At 34.6% G+C, this 16,135-nt stretch overlaps 1 protein-coding gene across 1 annotated transcript in view; it reads left to right on the forward strand.

Annotated features, from left to right (window-relative positions):
* LOC137388204 (cubilin-like) overlaps positions 1–16,135 on the forward strand; it is a 94,144-nt gene that overhangs the window by 62,401 nt on the left and 15,608 nt on the right. The window contains exons 46-60 of the mRNA XM_068074708.1: positions 544–696; positions 1,012–1,193; positions 1,759–1,941; positions 3,782–3,969; positions 5,180–5,358; positions 6,096–6,186; positions 6,649–6,773; positions 7,625–7,774; positions 8,215–8,396; positions 9,057–9,225; positions 10,549–10,803; positions 11,998–12,156; positions 12,421–12,542; positions 13,585–13,813; positions 14,466–14,698. Coding sequence (XP_067930809.1) covers positions 544–696; positions 1,012–1,193; positions 1,759–1,941; positions 3,782–3,969; positions 5,180–5,358; positions 6,096–6,186; positions 6,649–6,773; positions 7,625–7,774; positions 8,215–8,396; positions 9,057–9,225; positions 10,549–10,803; positions 11,998–12,156; positions 12,421–12,542; positions 13,585–13,813; positions 14,466–14,698 — 2,600 coding nt within the window. The remainder of the gene's footprint in view (positions 1–543; positions 697–1,011; positions 1,194–1,758; positions 1,942–3,781; positions 3,970–5,179; positions 5,359–6,095; positions 6,187–6,648; positions 6,774–7,624; positions 7,775–8,214; positions 8,397–9,056; positions 9,226–10,548; positions 10,804–11,997; positions 12,157–12,420; positions 12,543–13,584; positions 13,814–14,465; positions 14,699–16,135) is intronic.

Here is a 16,135-nt window from a genome sequence, read left to right on the forward strand (position 1 = left end):
TGAGTGGTTTTAGATCAGTGTGATCAGTGCTATGCTTTTTTTATTTAATCGTGTGCACACAATCATGGCCTTAGGCTATGCTTCTTATTACACTGGTAGAACACTGTGAAAGGCTTGGATATCTTGATGCTAAGCAGGAATTTCAATCTCGATTCAATGCAGGTGCTTGTGCTCCTGCATGTGACCTTTTAATCAGCAAAGCATTTTTATAAATAGTGCTGTTAATCTTTAACTGTATTAGTGGTATTTTTTAAAATGTCACAAAACAGTTTATTTCATTGAATTTTCTTATTTGTTTTACATGGGAGACCTTTTCTTTATAAAACTCTGAATATATGCGTATTTATATGAGGACTTGTAGTCATATGAGCTAGCAGAAAACTGTATGATTAATATTATTCTTCCATTACATAAGCCAGAACATAACCATATTATTCTGGCTTGTATATCAAGGCAAATATTGCACATCGCAACAGATCTCAAACAATTTGACATTAGTAGTATGGCAATGATACTTTTGTTAACGAGAGTGTCTTGTTTTAGGTGAAAGCGAATTATCCTCTAGACTTCTAGATAACAAATGTGGAAGGGCATTGAACCAACCACCCGTCTCAAGCTCAGCAAGCGCTATGAAGGTTGTCTTTACAACTGATTCCTCAGTGACTAGGAAGGGATTCTTTGGACAAGTCATGACAAGTGAGTGCAATGGTAGACACAACTGGCTATTTAGAGATGCTATCAATAGCCACTATCACGTTGGTTCTAGGGCTAGGATAAGTGGCTATCTGCGTTAGCTGAGATTAAAATAAACTCCGTGTGGATTAGGGAAGGAGTCCTGACCGGAAGTAGCTTTGTAACTTTATGATAAACAGTTTTTAAGAACTTATACTTTTATTATTCAAGTTGTTTTCAAATGTTTAGAGTTAATAATTCTTCATTTTTGTATAGGTTGACACAGTTCAGCTCAATCTCATTGATGGAAAATCTTTACGCAAATTTGTTTTTTATAAGGCTGTGGTGGAGTACTGCAAAGTACAACAGGAGTCATCCGCTCTCCTAATCATCCTGCCACCTATCCAACTAATTCTAGCTGCCAGTGGCTCATTCAAGTTGTTGCTGGACGCACTATTGAATTGACTGTTAACTCCTTCTCATTGCCCAGTTCTAGCAATTGTACTGGTGACAGATTGAGGGTGAGTATTGAAACAGCCTTGCTTGACATCTTCTCCACTTTGGGAACTGGATGTTACTTGTGTATACAGATATAAGGACAGCTATACGCTCACATATTAATAATTTGTTGAATATGGTATATCTACAATTGTTGATATCATCAGAATTGTTGTATCTCAAAGCTCAGTGTGCTACCTGACACAATGAGAGTAAGGAGCGAAGAATTACTTATCCTTGACCTTGTAGTTTGATAACTGGTGAAAAGTACCAACTTCTACCACAGCAGTGGTGCTGCCAGGGGTACAACCATGTTAACGAGCCCACAGCTGAATGTTTTTCCTACTCTCACTATTGCTATAATGCATTGCTTGCAATATGTTGTACATACTGCAATTATATTTTCAAATTAATGTATTATACATTTAAGTAATGCATACTATATACCGCTAACTTGCTATTGGTGCATTCAATACTGGCATATTTGCATAGTCTTGGTAGGGTGATGCATTTGGAGCATAATTTTTGTTTGTGGCCATAGTATTTGGCTAGTCATAAACACCCTTCTAATCCAGTTTGCACTTACAGATTCTGAATGGAGGCAATGCTGACTCACCAAGTATTGAAGGAGACAAGTGGGCTTATTGTGGCTCCCAGACTCCGGGTAACAATGCTGTCTTTACATCGGCCTCTCGTTACATGTGGGTTGAATTCACCTCTGACTCCCAAGCTGACTCTTCAAATATGAACTTTCAACTGACATACAGTGAGGTGAGTATCTCCTGCTTTCAATTAGAATATTCTAGAAGATTAGAGAAACTCACCAATTATGGTGCATTTACACTGGCCGATTTTGTCACCAATTTTGTCGTGCACAGACAAATTTGATGAGTCGGTGTCGGTAGGTGTGAACAGAAAGATCGGTGTCGACACCGATCTGAAAGTCGGTGTCGGAGAAACCCAGCAGTGCCCTGTGCCCTGTGCCCTGGGTGTAATGACAGTGCTAAGTTTATGAAACGAAAGGGCTAGGTTTAATGAGAGGCTAGGAGACTGTCATTAAACTTTCCCTCGTGCTCTTTCTGATAGTGAACTTTTATTTAAATTAATTAAAAGTGAATAGCCAGTTGTACGACTACTACTATTGATATGACAACATACACGACGACAATTGATAGCATAACGAGTAACAAGGCTATAATAAAAAGGACAACACATATAATAAAATATTTACAGACATGTAAAATATATACAAACATATAATTACATATAATACAGACTGTCAGAGCTGCCGCAGCCGATCCTGCAATCAACAAAATCTCATCGTCATCGGAAGACTCCATTCAGCATTCAGTAGTTGCTTATAGCGGTAGTAGTAGGAGCAATAGTAGTAGTAGTGTAGTACTAGTATATAATTTTCCACATCAGGCGCGTTGATTTTTATGTGTACTCGTCTCCGCGTGGTCGGGTGAAGGTCAGAAGGGCGAAGCGCTGTGATTGGCTGTTGGTGCCGACAAAAATAGTTCGATCGTTGCAATGTAAAGGGGAGTCGGTGTCGGCACCCATACGTGAAATGTCTGAGGTACCTGTCTGAGTCGGGGTATTGGCACCTAATCGGAGTCGGTGTTGGCCAGTGTAAACGCACCATTAGATTTGAGCCAAATGATGATCTCTGTCGATGTAAACAGCTATCATAGCTATCAAGTGATTAGTGCAGGTAGCCCAGCTACTTCATATAAATATAGATCATCATGTCTAATCATTATGGCCACAATTAATCCTTGAAGTTGCAAGCTAGATGAGTGGTGCAATTGGTAGCTTGTATGGTTGGGAATCGAGATATCTAGGTTTGATTTCTGTTTGTTGCAATCTTTTTTCCTAGCGCTCTTAGCATGGCTCTTAGTATGGACAAATACATACAATGTGGTATCAATTACAACTACATGTGATATGTCATTATTGTATGTGATACTTACTGTTCTTCTGTTGGAATGATCAGGGCAAGTTTGTGCATGACAACAGAAGTACTTGTATAGGTTTTGTAATTATTGCTCTTGTTATCGTAAAGATTATGCTTCTTATACAAATGTTACAATTAATGGATAGTTATGTATATCATACACTTAATTGTAAAAGACTGAGTAAACTATAGTTTCAAGATGTATTGTGTTATTTTAAAATCTATTGTATTCTTTAAAAAAGGAATTGGGCTATTTTAAAATGGGGGAAAAATTGATTTATGTTCTTTTTGTCAATATCAAGTATGATCAAAGTTTGAGCTTCTTTCATTGGCTGCCGGTTCCATCAACTAAGCCACTTAATTCATTGCACTTCCGTCATTGGCTGATGGTTTCATCAACTAAGCCAATGAATTCACTGCACCTCGGTCATTGGCTGATGGTTTCATTAACTAAGCCAATAAATTCATTGCGTTTCCGTCATTGGCTGCTGGTTTTAGGGAATATGTAAATTAGTTTGTTGTCATTCAATTATTGGTTACAATGTCACATTTACAGTTACAGTTGAAGGTATTATTGCTTTTAGCAGCTATTCAAATGAGTCTATCGTGGCTGTGTTGTAATCATATGCAGTTCTTTTACTGCTAATGTTATAGAAATCTCTAACTTGCGGAGGTAACCTTGTCATACCAGATGATGATAGTTTTATTGGATCGTTCACATCTCCTGGATTTACAGCTGGCAACTATCCACACAATGCTGACTGTACTTGGGTCATCACAGCTCCAGCGAATCATCGTATACAGCTTGACTTTGCTGCATTTGATCTAGAAAAACATGCCACGTGCGTACTCTATACCTCGCCTATCATTGACTAAAATAATTCTCAGTTATAAACACATTTAATTGTGTGTGTTTTATTTCATCAATTAGTAAAACTATAACATTAAGCAAGAAATAAATATAGCTACAGTTTAGACTAAATAAAACAAATAAAAGCTCAATTTTTACATAAGTAAGGTAGTAGACACGTGTTTCTACTAACACATGTGTTAGTAGAAATATAGACATATTGCTTGCAACATATGTACAATATGTAAGCAATAATCTTGCAGCCTTGAGGTAGGAAGGTTTGGGTAACATCTGAATGAACAGCCAAATACAGTAATAATTTTGCTACCTCCGAGCTGAAAATGATTACGGTAAAAAATAGTTGGTGTATTCGTAATTCTTGGTTATAAAACCTGCAGTAGACAAAAGGATGACACTTATATTGGTTAGACACAGCAATTGGCCAGTTCTGTTGCCACACTCACAAAAGCAGTGAAGTATTAATTAATTGAAGTTCGCTTTTTCTTTCCCGTATTTCTAAAAAAGGTTACTATGCCGATGAGAGCTAATATGATAAACGTGTTCACTGATTTTTTTTAATCTAAAATTGAGATGCATAGAATTTAAAAGCCGGTAATGAAAAAGCTTGTTTTGCAGGACAACCGGTGAAGGAAGGTAAACAATATTGGAGTTCTTGTTTAACATTTTCTTTTACCTCACCAACCTAAGCTTACACCAATATTACAAATATACTCGAGTAATTAAAATGCTATGCGTTGAAGTATCTAAAGTTGGCTTAAATAGGTTTGTATGTTACTGCATCTAGGAGAGAATTTATTTGTGCAATGGGTCTTATTCAAACATTGGTTCGTTAGTAATGAAACTCTACATAGTTTTTGCCAGTTGTTTTTATTGCTGCCAAAATTTACCAAGTCTAGAAGAACTGAAATTGTTCATCGTAAAATTATAGTTCATTTTTTCGATTGTACAATATGTTTTTTTGGAATAAGCAAAGAGTTAGCTAGTGAAGATTAGCTAAAAAGCCGTTTTTACTTAAGTAAATGGCCGGCAGGGTGGACAGTGTTGAAAGGCTGACAATATGATTTAGAGGGTTGATCAACAGGAGTGGTTTGATAGCATGTACTTGTGCACTAATACCATGAATTGTCTTCACTAATTTCAACACGCGAGCTATTTTAAAATATTCATTGTCTGCCTTGCAGGTGTGCCTATGACTATGTTCTAATACGTGATGGAGGTACTGAGAACAGCCCTCAGTTGACTAGAATATGTGGGTCAGAGAACCAGCCAACGGTGCGCAGCAGCTCAAATGTTATCAGTGTGCGATTGGTTACTGATGATTCCGTACCAAAGGGTGGCTTCAACATCACTTACAAGAAAGGTATAAAATTGTTTTATAAAAATTGATTTTAATCGATTAGATTGATTTATAACTTTAAAGCAACCAATTGTATTTATATGGTATTTGCTGGCATATTTACGCATCATTATTTAGATTAACACATGGGGTTCACTATGTTTTGAAAACTAAAGGAATTTGTTGAGCTTTGGAGTATGTCTTTAAAACAATCAGGGCACATACATTTCAATATCTGTGAAAGCTATATATGTTTCAAAAGTTCAATCTGTTCAAAATCTTCAATTCTGTGATAGTTCAAAAATGGTGAAGCTCTATCTTCAACAACAGGCATATTGCTAGTGATGGTGAGATCTGGTAGTAAACAACAGGCATATTGCTAGGGATGGTGAGATCTGGTAGTAAACAACAGGCATATTGCTAGTGATGGTAGAAAATATAGTTTTGCTAATTGCCTTGTCAATTACAATTAAAATGTTTTGGTTACGCATATGACCTTGGAAATAATAACTTGCATAAGTTTTTTGCTATAGTGATTTGTGCTCACATGTTTTCTGTTTGGGCTTGTTTGGTGTGAAAAGATTGATGTTTTGAGCAGTAAACGCAACAGCTTTTGAAGATTGTCTCGTGTAACTAATGGCTACGTGTTTTGTTTAAGAAGATTGTGCAGTATCTAGTCAAACAGCATGAAGTTTTTATTCATTTGTTAAGGCCATTAAAAACAGGTCTCATAGGGAATGATACAATAAATTTTGTTTTAGTCACTTGTGGAGGAACGCTCATCGGTACTGCTGGAAGTATAAGCTCTCCGCAATATCCAAATGACTACCCAAATAATGCGGATTGTGAATGGTATGTTCTCTTATAATTTATTTGACTGCATCCCGACTTCCTCTTTTACTATTCAGTTCAATTCTATTGTTTGCTGTCATAACAACTCACTCGCTGCCATTATTAAGGAACAGCATTTGTTATAGCGTCTGATAAGTTCTTGCTTCGTACATATTCTGATATTTTTTGACAATCTCTCAAGGCTTATCATATCTACATGCTTTAGCTTGTCTCCTTACTTCTTGTCAGGCTTTTCTTTTTATGTGATGTAAGCTTTGCTAACCAATAGCGTCTATATCCTTCCATTAAGTACTATTAACAGCATAAAAATGCCTCCTTCGTCCTTTCTGTTATGAATTAAAACTATTACATCTACTAAAATCTTATCAATAAATTTGATTAGTTAAGATTAAGTTAGTTTGGGATTAGTTGTGATTAGTTGTGATTAGGCAAGTGTCCCACATTTCTCACTTTTGGCTTTAGGTACTTGGAGGCTCCCGTCGGTCACTATATAGGAATGAACTTTACTGCCTTCTCTTTGGGTTCCAGCCGCTTATCTAACTGTACGGGTCAAGATACATTGTCCTTTTCCAACAGAGACAGATTTGGTATGTAATTGTAAATTATCTTCTCTCGTTATATTTCTATATTCTAAGCTATATTTTTAGTTTGCTGATCATTAACAGATAACTTTGAACCCTTTTTTGTTGAGTGGTAATGCATCTATTAGTTTTGACTCCTAAAAAGTTCTTGGTCAAGAACTTGGGCTTTCAAGTAATTGTTTTTCTTGAAACTGGAAGAAGACTGTTTTGAAGCTTCATATAAGTTATCAAATAGTATTTTTAATTATTTCATGCTTGCCATGTCATACGCTTCCATTTTTTATTTTTCAAACCAAAGTATAACATGCTTATAAAGTTTTACAAATGCTTGCGCCATTTTTATAGGCTTTTAAATATCAGGTTATGAATGTTTGGAGATAACTGTCTAAAATGGAATTTATTATCGTAAGCTAATTTAGAAGCAAACGCTTTAAAAAATCTGCTATATTTTTACAGTGCAGTAAAATGAAGTATAGGGTCCATTTATAAGTTTTCATTATTAGAAAACCACAAAAATTATTTATGCACATTTTAATAGTTTTTATATAAGTTGCCCATACTTGCTCAATGGCATATTGTTTTGAACTATAAAAAATTATGAAAATAAAATAGATATGTTTAGAGGTTTTAAAGCGTATTTACATGCGTGTATCATTTTGGTAGCAAATATATTTCATATTACAAACAATGTTTTCACATTTTCTTTCCTTTCTGGTTCCGGCAGTTAATTGCGCAGTTTGACATTCATGCATCAATTTGTATTCACAATTGCTGCCATATACTCTATTAAAATGCCTTTTAGTAGTAACAAGTTTAGTATCATATAATATTAATAATATTATATATTATGTTTTTAGGTAATGTAACTGATCTGATTGGCAGTTTTTGTGGGAGTTTAGGCCCAGCAGAAGTGAGAACAGCCGACAGTAAAGCCTATGTTCGTTTCACGTCAAATGATGTTGCTAACTATCCTGGATTTTCTCTTTCATTCTATGCGAGTGTCGAGAGTAAGTGCCTCATTTTAAACAGTAAAGGACCTGTTATGGTTTGTCATACACTGGAAACTTGGTCTGACAATCATTAACAGGTTTTAAATTGATCTGTCAATCTTAGGATTTTTTTTCATGAATAAATAAATTAGTCTTGATCAAAAGCTGGCAATCTGCCATAATATTGTTAAAAGTATTGTTTTGAGCCAACTTGGAAATAAAATTTGTATATTTATTATAATAAGTTATATAGTCAGCTTGTCATTAAATTGGCTATGTATTAGTTTTAGCATTCATTACCAGATATTGTTCAGTTTTTTTTTAACTATCTAGCTTGAAAGATGCGTGAATTTTATGTTTGATCTATTTAAATTTGTACGCTATAATCTATTATAATTTATTTATAATAATTGCAACATAATACAGTTGTTAGTTGCCAACTTATTTTTATTATCCAGGTTGTGGAGGCGAGATGACGGCCCCTACCGGGGTTATACAGTCGCCAAATTACCCAGGTTATTATGCACACGACAGGCAGTGCACATGGCTTATTACAGCACCAGAAGGAAGAAGGGTAACCATCACCTTTGATGCCTTTGACATAGAAGCTCACTCTAGTTGCGCATTTGACTATGTTCAGGTGTGTACCGTATAAGCCCTTGTTAGCTGTGTATTTGATTATGTCTAGATGAATATTATTTTGCTAAGACTAAATTACTCCCTGAGTTTGTGTGACTGGACTAAAGCTAAGCGTTGATGGTTTAAATATAATCATTTACTTGAATAGAGACTAATACTGATATTACAAGTAGTTAATGTTTTAATCAATTGATCACCATTTCTATAATTACAAGAAAATTTTCCTTTTCAATAAATATTAATTTGGTAAAAAGGAGGTGGCCATGGCCAGGACAATTCCTACATACAGTTGTGAGTTTAAAATAACCATTTCCAATTATGGCATATAGAGCTACCACTATGCAGCTGGTATGTTGCGATGATTCAGTTACTCGTGGTGATATAAATAACCCCTCTCTAAGTCACATCATAGCAGGCATTGTTCTCCTAGGCTACAGATCATCCTGTCAAACATGAGAGGAAGATTTGAAACTGATGACTTCTCGATGTAGTAAACTGCAATAATTTCGCTTGCTGCCTGTATCTTTAGACTAGTAATATGGTCATTTTTTGTGATGCTGACAAACATATTCTGCTTTTTGTTTCTTGATCACTTGGGAAAAGTGAGTTCAGCTTTGAAAAAGGAAATGTTTGTATTAATAAGATGAGTTTTATTATTTAGATTTTGAATGGTCACTTGGAAAGGTCTCCACAACTAGGAAAGTTTTGCGGGAACACAACAGCCGGAGTTGTGGAATCGACTGGAAACAAAATTCTTGTCAAGTTTGTCAGTGATGGAAGCATTAGCAATGGAGGCTTCAGTTTATCCTACACAACTACCGAGCCTATCGGTTTGTTCTTTGTCATTCTGGCTTGTCTTTTTCATCAATTATTTTTGCATTCTGAAGTACAGATACATGTATATCATTTATGTTAGTCTAGAGGTATTGCGTGGTATTAGTAGCCGCATTGCAGTGGTATAGTCAGCTTCTCAGAGTCAGCCATTGCATCACGTCTCTGTAATTTTTGGAAAAGCACAAAACCAAGTTTTTAATCACATCCATAAAGCTGTGTGGGCGTTATAAAAAGCAGTAGATCTCAATGTTGGCATCAATAGAAACCGTTTAAAAAATTGAGCCACTTTGTGGCATCACTTAGCTCAACAAACAGGCATTACATGCATGTATGTGTGTGCCCGTGTTCGTGCATATTTTATTTCATCAACCGGTGAAAATATAAAATTAAGCGAAAATAAACAAAGTTAGATTATTGATTAAATGTAAAAATATATAATTTGAGATATAGGTGAGATATAATAAATAAGAGAGATATAATAAATAGGAGAGATATAATAAATAGGAAAGATATAATAAATAGGAGAGATATAATAAATAAGAGAGATATAATAAATAGGAGAGATCTAATAAATAAGAGAGATATAATAAATAGGAAAGATATAATAAATAGGAGAGATATAATAAATAGGAGAGATATAATAAATAGGAGAGATCTAATAAATATGAGAGATATACTATAAATAGGAGAGATATAATAGATAGAAGAGATATAATAAATAGGAGAGATATAATAAATAGGAGAGATATAATAAATAGGAGAGATATACTATAAATAGGAGAGATATACTATAAATAGGAGAGATATAATAAATATGAGAGATATAATAAATAGGAGAGATATAATAAATAGGAGAGATATAATAAATAAGAGAGATATAATAAATAGGAGAGATATAATAGATAGGAGAGATATAATAGATAGGAGAGATATAATAGATAGGAGAGATATAATAGATAGGAGAGATATAATAGATAGGAGAGATATAATAAATAGGAGAGATATAATAAATAGGAGAGATATACTATAAATAGGAGAGATATAATAAATAGGAGAGATATAATAGATAGGAGAGATATAGTAAATAGGAGAGATATAGTAAATAGGAGAGATATACTATAAAGAGAAATATAGGAAAGATATTCCTATGGCATTCACGCCACACACCCCCGGATCAGTACTATGACTCCATCAGTTGCAAATATCTCTTTGACTCCTACAGAACAACTACTCTGTAGACATACTTGGCTTTTTAGTGGTTGCTTATTAAGAGTGTCATATCAAGGTAGACTTGGACCAACAATAACTTATCGTTGCAGTTTGTGGTGGAGTACTCACACCTGGCCCCGACCCAGCCGCCCTTCAACATATCACGACCCCTGGTTACAACGAAACCATACTACCTTCAGGAAATATTAACCTCACCGGCCACTATCCTCCTAACATGCAGTGCGAATGGAAGTTGCAGACGGATACAAGCGTCAACACTTCTATTGTGCTGAAGTTCAGCAGCAACAGGTTCAAACTCGAGCACGACGGGGAGTGCCGATATGATTTCATGAGAGTCCATGAAGGTACATATGCTTGCTAGAACATGCTGCTAAGTATGACTTTATGAGAGTCCACAAGGTACATATGCTCGCTAGAACATGCTGCTAAGTATGACTTCATGAAAGTCCATAAAGGTACATATGCTTGCTAGAACATGCTGCTAAGTATGACTTCATGAGAGTCCACAAGGTACATATGCTTGCTAGAACATGCTGTTAAGTATGACTTCATGAGAGTCCACAAGGTACATTTGCTTGCTAGAACATGATGCTAAGTTACTTGAGCGCATGTACTGTTAACTAGTACATAGATCAAAATACATGACATATTAGCTTTTGATCTTTTCATCGTTCTTGTTTTTAAATAATTTGTGCTTTAAAGGAAACTATGTATTGTACGATATTAGTACTATTATTACAATATACTAATATGTTGCAATAGCGTAATAATTGCTATTACAATATATTAGTAATAACAATGTATTATATCAGTAATAATGATATATTGTACAATTAATAATGGTTATATTGTATTATATTAGTAATATATTGTATTATACAATATATTACTAATATATTGTATTATTATTGATGTAATATATTAGTAATAACAGTATATTGTATCAGTAATAATGATATATTGTATTATTAATGATGACTATATTTTATTATATTAGTAATATATTGTATTATACAATATATTACTAATATATTGTATTATTATTGATGTAATATATTAGTAATAACAGTATATTGTATCAGTAATAATGATATATTGTATTATTAATGATGACTATATTTTATTATATGAGTAATATATTGTATTATACAATATATTACTAATATATTGTATTATTATTGATGTAATATATTAGTAATAACAGTATATTGTATCAGTAATAATGATATATTGTATTATTAATGATGATTATATTTTATTATATTAGTAATATATTGTATTATACAATATATTACTAATATACTGTATTATTATTACTAATATAATATATTAGTAGTAACAGTTATTACTAATATTATTAATAGTAACATAATAACTATGTTTTAAGCATTCTGATAGCCTACATTGCAAATAACACTTTAACATCGTTTAAGTGAAATAGGATTTGTCTATCAAAATGTTAAGCGAGAGACAAGAAAGAGCTCTGAACAGTGAATCTGTTAGTTTACCTGTATATCGACCTTATGCCTCAATTTCAGGTGTTTCCTCTAGTGGTAGATCAGTCGGTAGATACTGCAGCAATCTTACCAACAATGTACCAACGCAGGTCGCTGTACCTGGCAACCAGATGTGGATAGCTTTTGTATCAGACGCAACTGTACAACACCAGGGCTTCAATGTCTCCTACCAATTTGCCCGTAAGATTTACTTAACATTTTAGTTGGTTAACTAGCAGGGAAGTAATTACTATTATGGCTGCACTGTAAAACCTAAGAAGCTTGGTGGCTAGTTATGATACTTCTTATGCCAAGTTAGTTCACGCCAGGGCTGTCAAATATATATTGGCATCATAAATATATATTTGTTATATTTTTTATGAAACACATAACGCATTTTACATTCCTCTAATGATTAAGAGTGTTTTATTCAGAAAGTCATTACCCCACATCCACTTATTGCAGCTTGTGGTGGTGTGCTGAGATCTGACACAGGGGAGATAACTTCTCCGAACTACCCCAATCCTTATGACCATGATATGGGTTGTGCCTGGGAAATTCAGGCTGATGAAGGACAGCAGATTGAGGTAGAACACAAACTGTTAGTGACTGTACAGCTGTGGTAGTCTCTAAATCAACTCGAGTGGGGCATATAATTATGCAGTCTGGTCTCAAACAGCAGTATTGCATATTTGTATTGATTTGTCAAAGCAATTACCTAGCAAACATTTTTTTAAGTATGTTGTGTTTAGTCTATTAATTTCCTAAAAACGTAGATTGTGTTAATATTAACGTTTATAAAACAATCATGGTTTAAAATTAAATACAGATTTTCAATTTTATAAATTTTTTAAATATTTTTCAGGAAGTGAAGTGCTGCAGAGATAATAACTAAATAGGTTGTCAGGAAACTTTCTTGAGGTTTTGTTTCCAGAGGAAGCACAATCTCAAGAAGGTTGTGCCATAACAACAATAATTCACTTTGACATGTGCTTCTACTGCTACACCAGCATGCAGAACGATTATAAATTACTTTGCAGAAAAGTTAACATAAATGTCTGCACTGTAATTACTTTTGCAGAACCCTTAGCAAAGATAACAAGGCGACTAACTTTGAGGTAGTAAAATTTGCCCTTTGATACCGTTTGATAACTTTGATACTATTAATGGATGCTGTGTCAACCTTTAACCAGAGTTGTGGTTATTAATAGAAACGAATAAGGACCTGCACACTTTCATAGTAAGCTTTTAGTGTCTTAAATGTTTCCGCGCACCACGTTTGAGACACTGGTAGAAATTGTAGAAATTGGTAGGCTTAATGCTAAAGATGTTCTAGATTATTTTAAAGGTGATAAGGTGATAAGCACAGCAAGTGCCTCTCAGTGTTGTGTCAACAGCCTGATCTCACTATATTAGTATAACAATATATCTTATCCCACAGTTAACTGATCTCACTATATTAGTATAACAATATATCTTATCCCACAGTTAACTGATCTCACTATATTAGTATAACATTATATCTTATCCCACAGTTAACTGTTCTCACTATATTAGTATAACAATATATCTTATCCCACAGTTAACTGATCTCACTATATTAGTATAACAATATATCTTATCCCACAGTTAACTGTTGCTTTCCTGGATCTCGAACAAAGTCCTAAATGTGAATACGATCATCTGACTTTGTACAACGGAGGTTCCCATTTGTCACCAATCATCAAAACCCTTTGCGGTTCAACTGGTCAAGGCAATTCCTATACTTCTGCCACCAATGTGATGAGGGTAGAGTTTGGTGCTGATTTCAGTCAGGCTGGAAATGGTTTCCGCCTTACCTATCAAACCAAGACACAAGGTTAGAAAGTTGAAGGAAGCTTTACTTTTACATTCATTGCAAAAATAAGGATAGCTTTGTGAGTAAATTTCTATTTGTAAAGGGGACTCTGTAAAGGGCAGACTCAAATTGAATGACTATATAGGGGCTTAGGAATTCTTTCGAAACGGCGAAATTTCTGCTCTGAACTACTTAAAACTTTTTCAAATGACGGTATATGTGGGAAACCAGCTCAACATGGTCTCTGAAATAAAAATTCAATTGGTTTCAGAACGTCAACATAAAAAATATATTTCTCTACAACTTGGTAAATGAATATTATGTGCACTTTTTTGATGTTTGTATTCTTAATACTTTGAAAGTTATTCATAAACTTTTTAGTTATATTTAATTGCTTCATATTTTATGTTGATGGCTAACATATGATATGTTGCTATTTACTTCTTATCTTTATCTCTTTCTATCAGATTAACTAATTCTATTATAGCAAACAGACTAGCAGTATCGGTAGCAGAGGCTGGATGTGGCTGGAAGCTTCGGTGCAATGAGTACAAGGGCGATAGATTGCTGAACCATTTTAAAGAAATGGCTTGTTCAGCCATACATGTGTGTTTAAATTTTTGTGTGTTTTCAGTGCATTTAGGAAATATAAAAATATTTGCATTAATTACAGGTTGTGGTGGAGTATTTAATGCTCTGACAGGGAATGTCTCTACACAAAACTATCCAAATGATTATCCTAATGGTGTGGAGTGTCTTTGGGATATCATCGTGCCTTCAGGATATCATATTAATCTTCAGCAAGACCCTAATGGACCATTCGACATTGAAACCGGCGATGCTGATGGCTCTAGTTGCTACTTTGACTATGTCGAGTTCTTTAACGTTGATAGTAATGGGGTTGCTGTAAGTAGCAGTGTATTTTCCCTTCTACCAATAGCGTCTCTGCAGTTCTCTTGGTAGAAAGTTACTTTCAATAATTTATACAACATTTATCTCAAAACTTTGCATTCTTTTAAATCAAAGAGTATGCCCAAGGTTCTCCTTCATGTAACACTAGATAAATGAATACTATAATAATAGCCATATTTGAAGCCAGCTTAATCATTACGTTATGCGTAATAATCAACCGTGCTAGCAATAGCCAATAGGGTTTTTTTTCCAGCTTGAGTATTTTGACCAATGTAATGAATATCATCGCAATTATTAACTGCTAATCACGGTTGGCTCGCCTGTCTGCAGACCTGGTGGTTCCGAGTTCAAATCCGAAGCGATAATTTCGTGTCTGAAACTCTATCGCTATAACTGGACACACAGATGACAAACACTGAGATTTATATGTAAATTAAATTAAACAAGCAGGACTTCATAACTTTCTGTTATGCTTTCAAAATTAAGGATCTCGAGCAGACTAGTGTTAGTGGTACTACTACTAGGTACTTGGGGTGACTAGTGTTAGTGATACTACTACTAGGTACTAGGGGTGACTAGTGTTAGTGGTACTACTACTAGGTACTAGGGGTGACTAGTGTTAGTGATACTACTACTAGGTACTAGGGGTGACTAGTGTTAGTGGTACTACTACTAGGTACTAGGGGGGACTAGTGTTAGTGGTACTACTACTAGGTACTAGGGGTGACTAGTGTTAGTGGTACTACTAGGTACCAGGGGTGACTAGTGTTAGTGGTACTACTACTAGGTACTAGGGGGACTAGTGTTAGTGGTACTACTACTAGGTACTAGGGGTGACTAGTGTTAGTGATACTACTACTAGGTACTAGGAGTGACTAGTGTTAGTGATACTATTACTAGGTACTAGGGGTGACTAGTGTTAGTGGTACTACTACTAAGTACTAGGGGTGAAAAGGAGAAGGAATGCAATGCTTTCATTCCTAACAATTAAATCAACAACTCATAGATAAGTATGAGGAAACATAAGCTCAAGCATTTAAACATCTATAAAACTGTCTGGTAGTTTTCATAAAAAGAGAAAGTGATGCAGCCAAACTTTTCATCTAGTGAAAGGGTAGAGGCTGGATGTGATAATTAAAGATAAAACATCACGGCAAAACAGTAGAAGTGGGTTATTTAATGTAAAGTTTATGTCCACATTGACCAGCTTCATATCTTTATCCACTATCTCTTCCTATGGACGGTCCCTCTCCTGTATCACCGAGACTACACCTCAATTTTATTATTTTATTTAGATAATTTGCAAATAATAAAGCTTTTACATTTATAGCTTTGCATATTTTATACAATGCACTTGTTTGACTCAGTGTTTGACTTGAATTAATTTTTAATCAATCAATTGAATCAATTAATTTTATAGCTGTGGATTGC

Source organism: Watersipora subatra, chromosome 2 (assembly GCF_963576615.1).
Source record: "Watersipora subatra chromosome 2, tzWatSuba1.1, whole genome shotgun sequence".
Classification (NCBI taxonomy): domain Eukaryota; kingdom Metazoa; phylum Bryozoa; class Gymnolaemata; order Cheilostomatida; family Watersiporidae; genus Watersipora; species Watersipora subatra.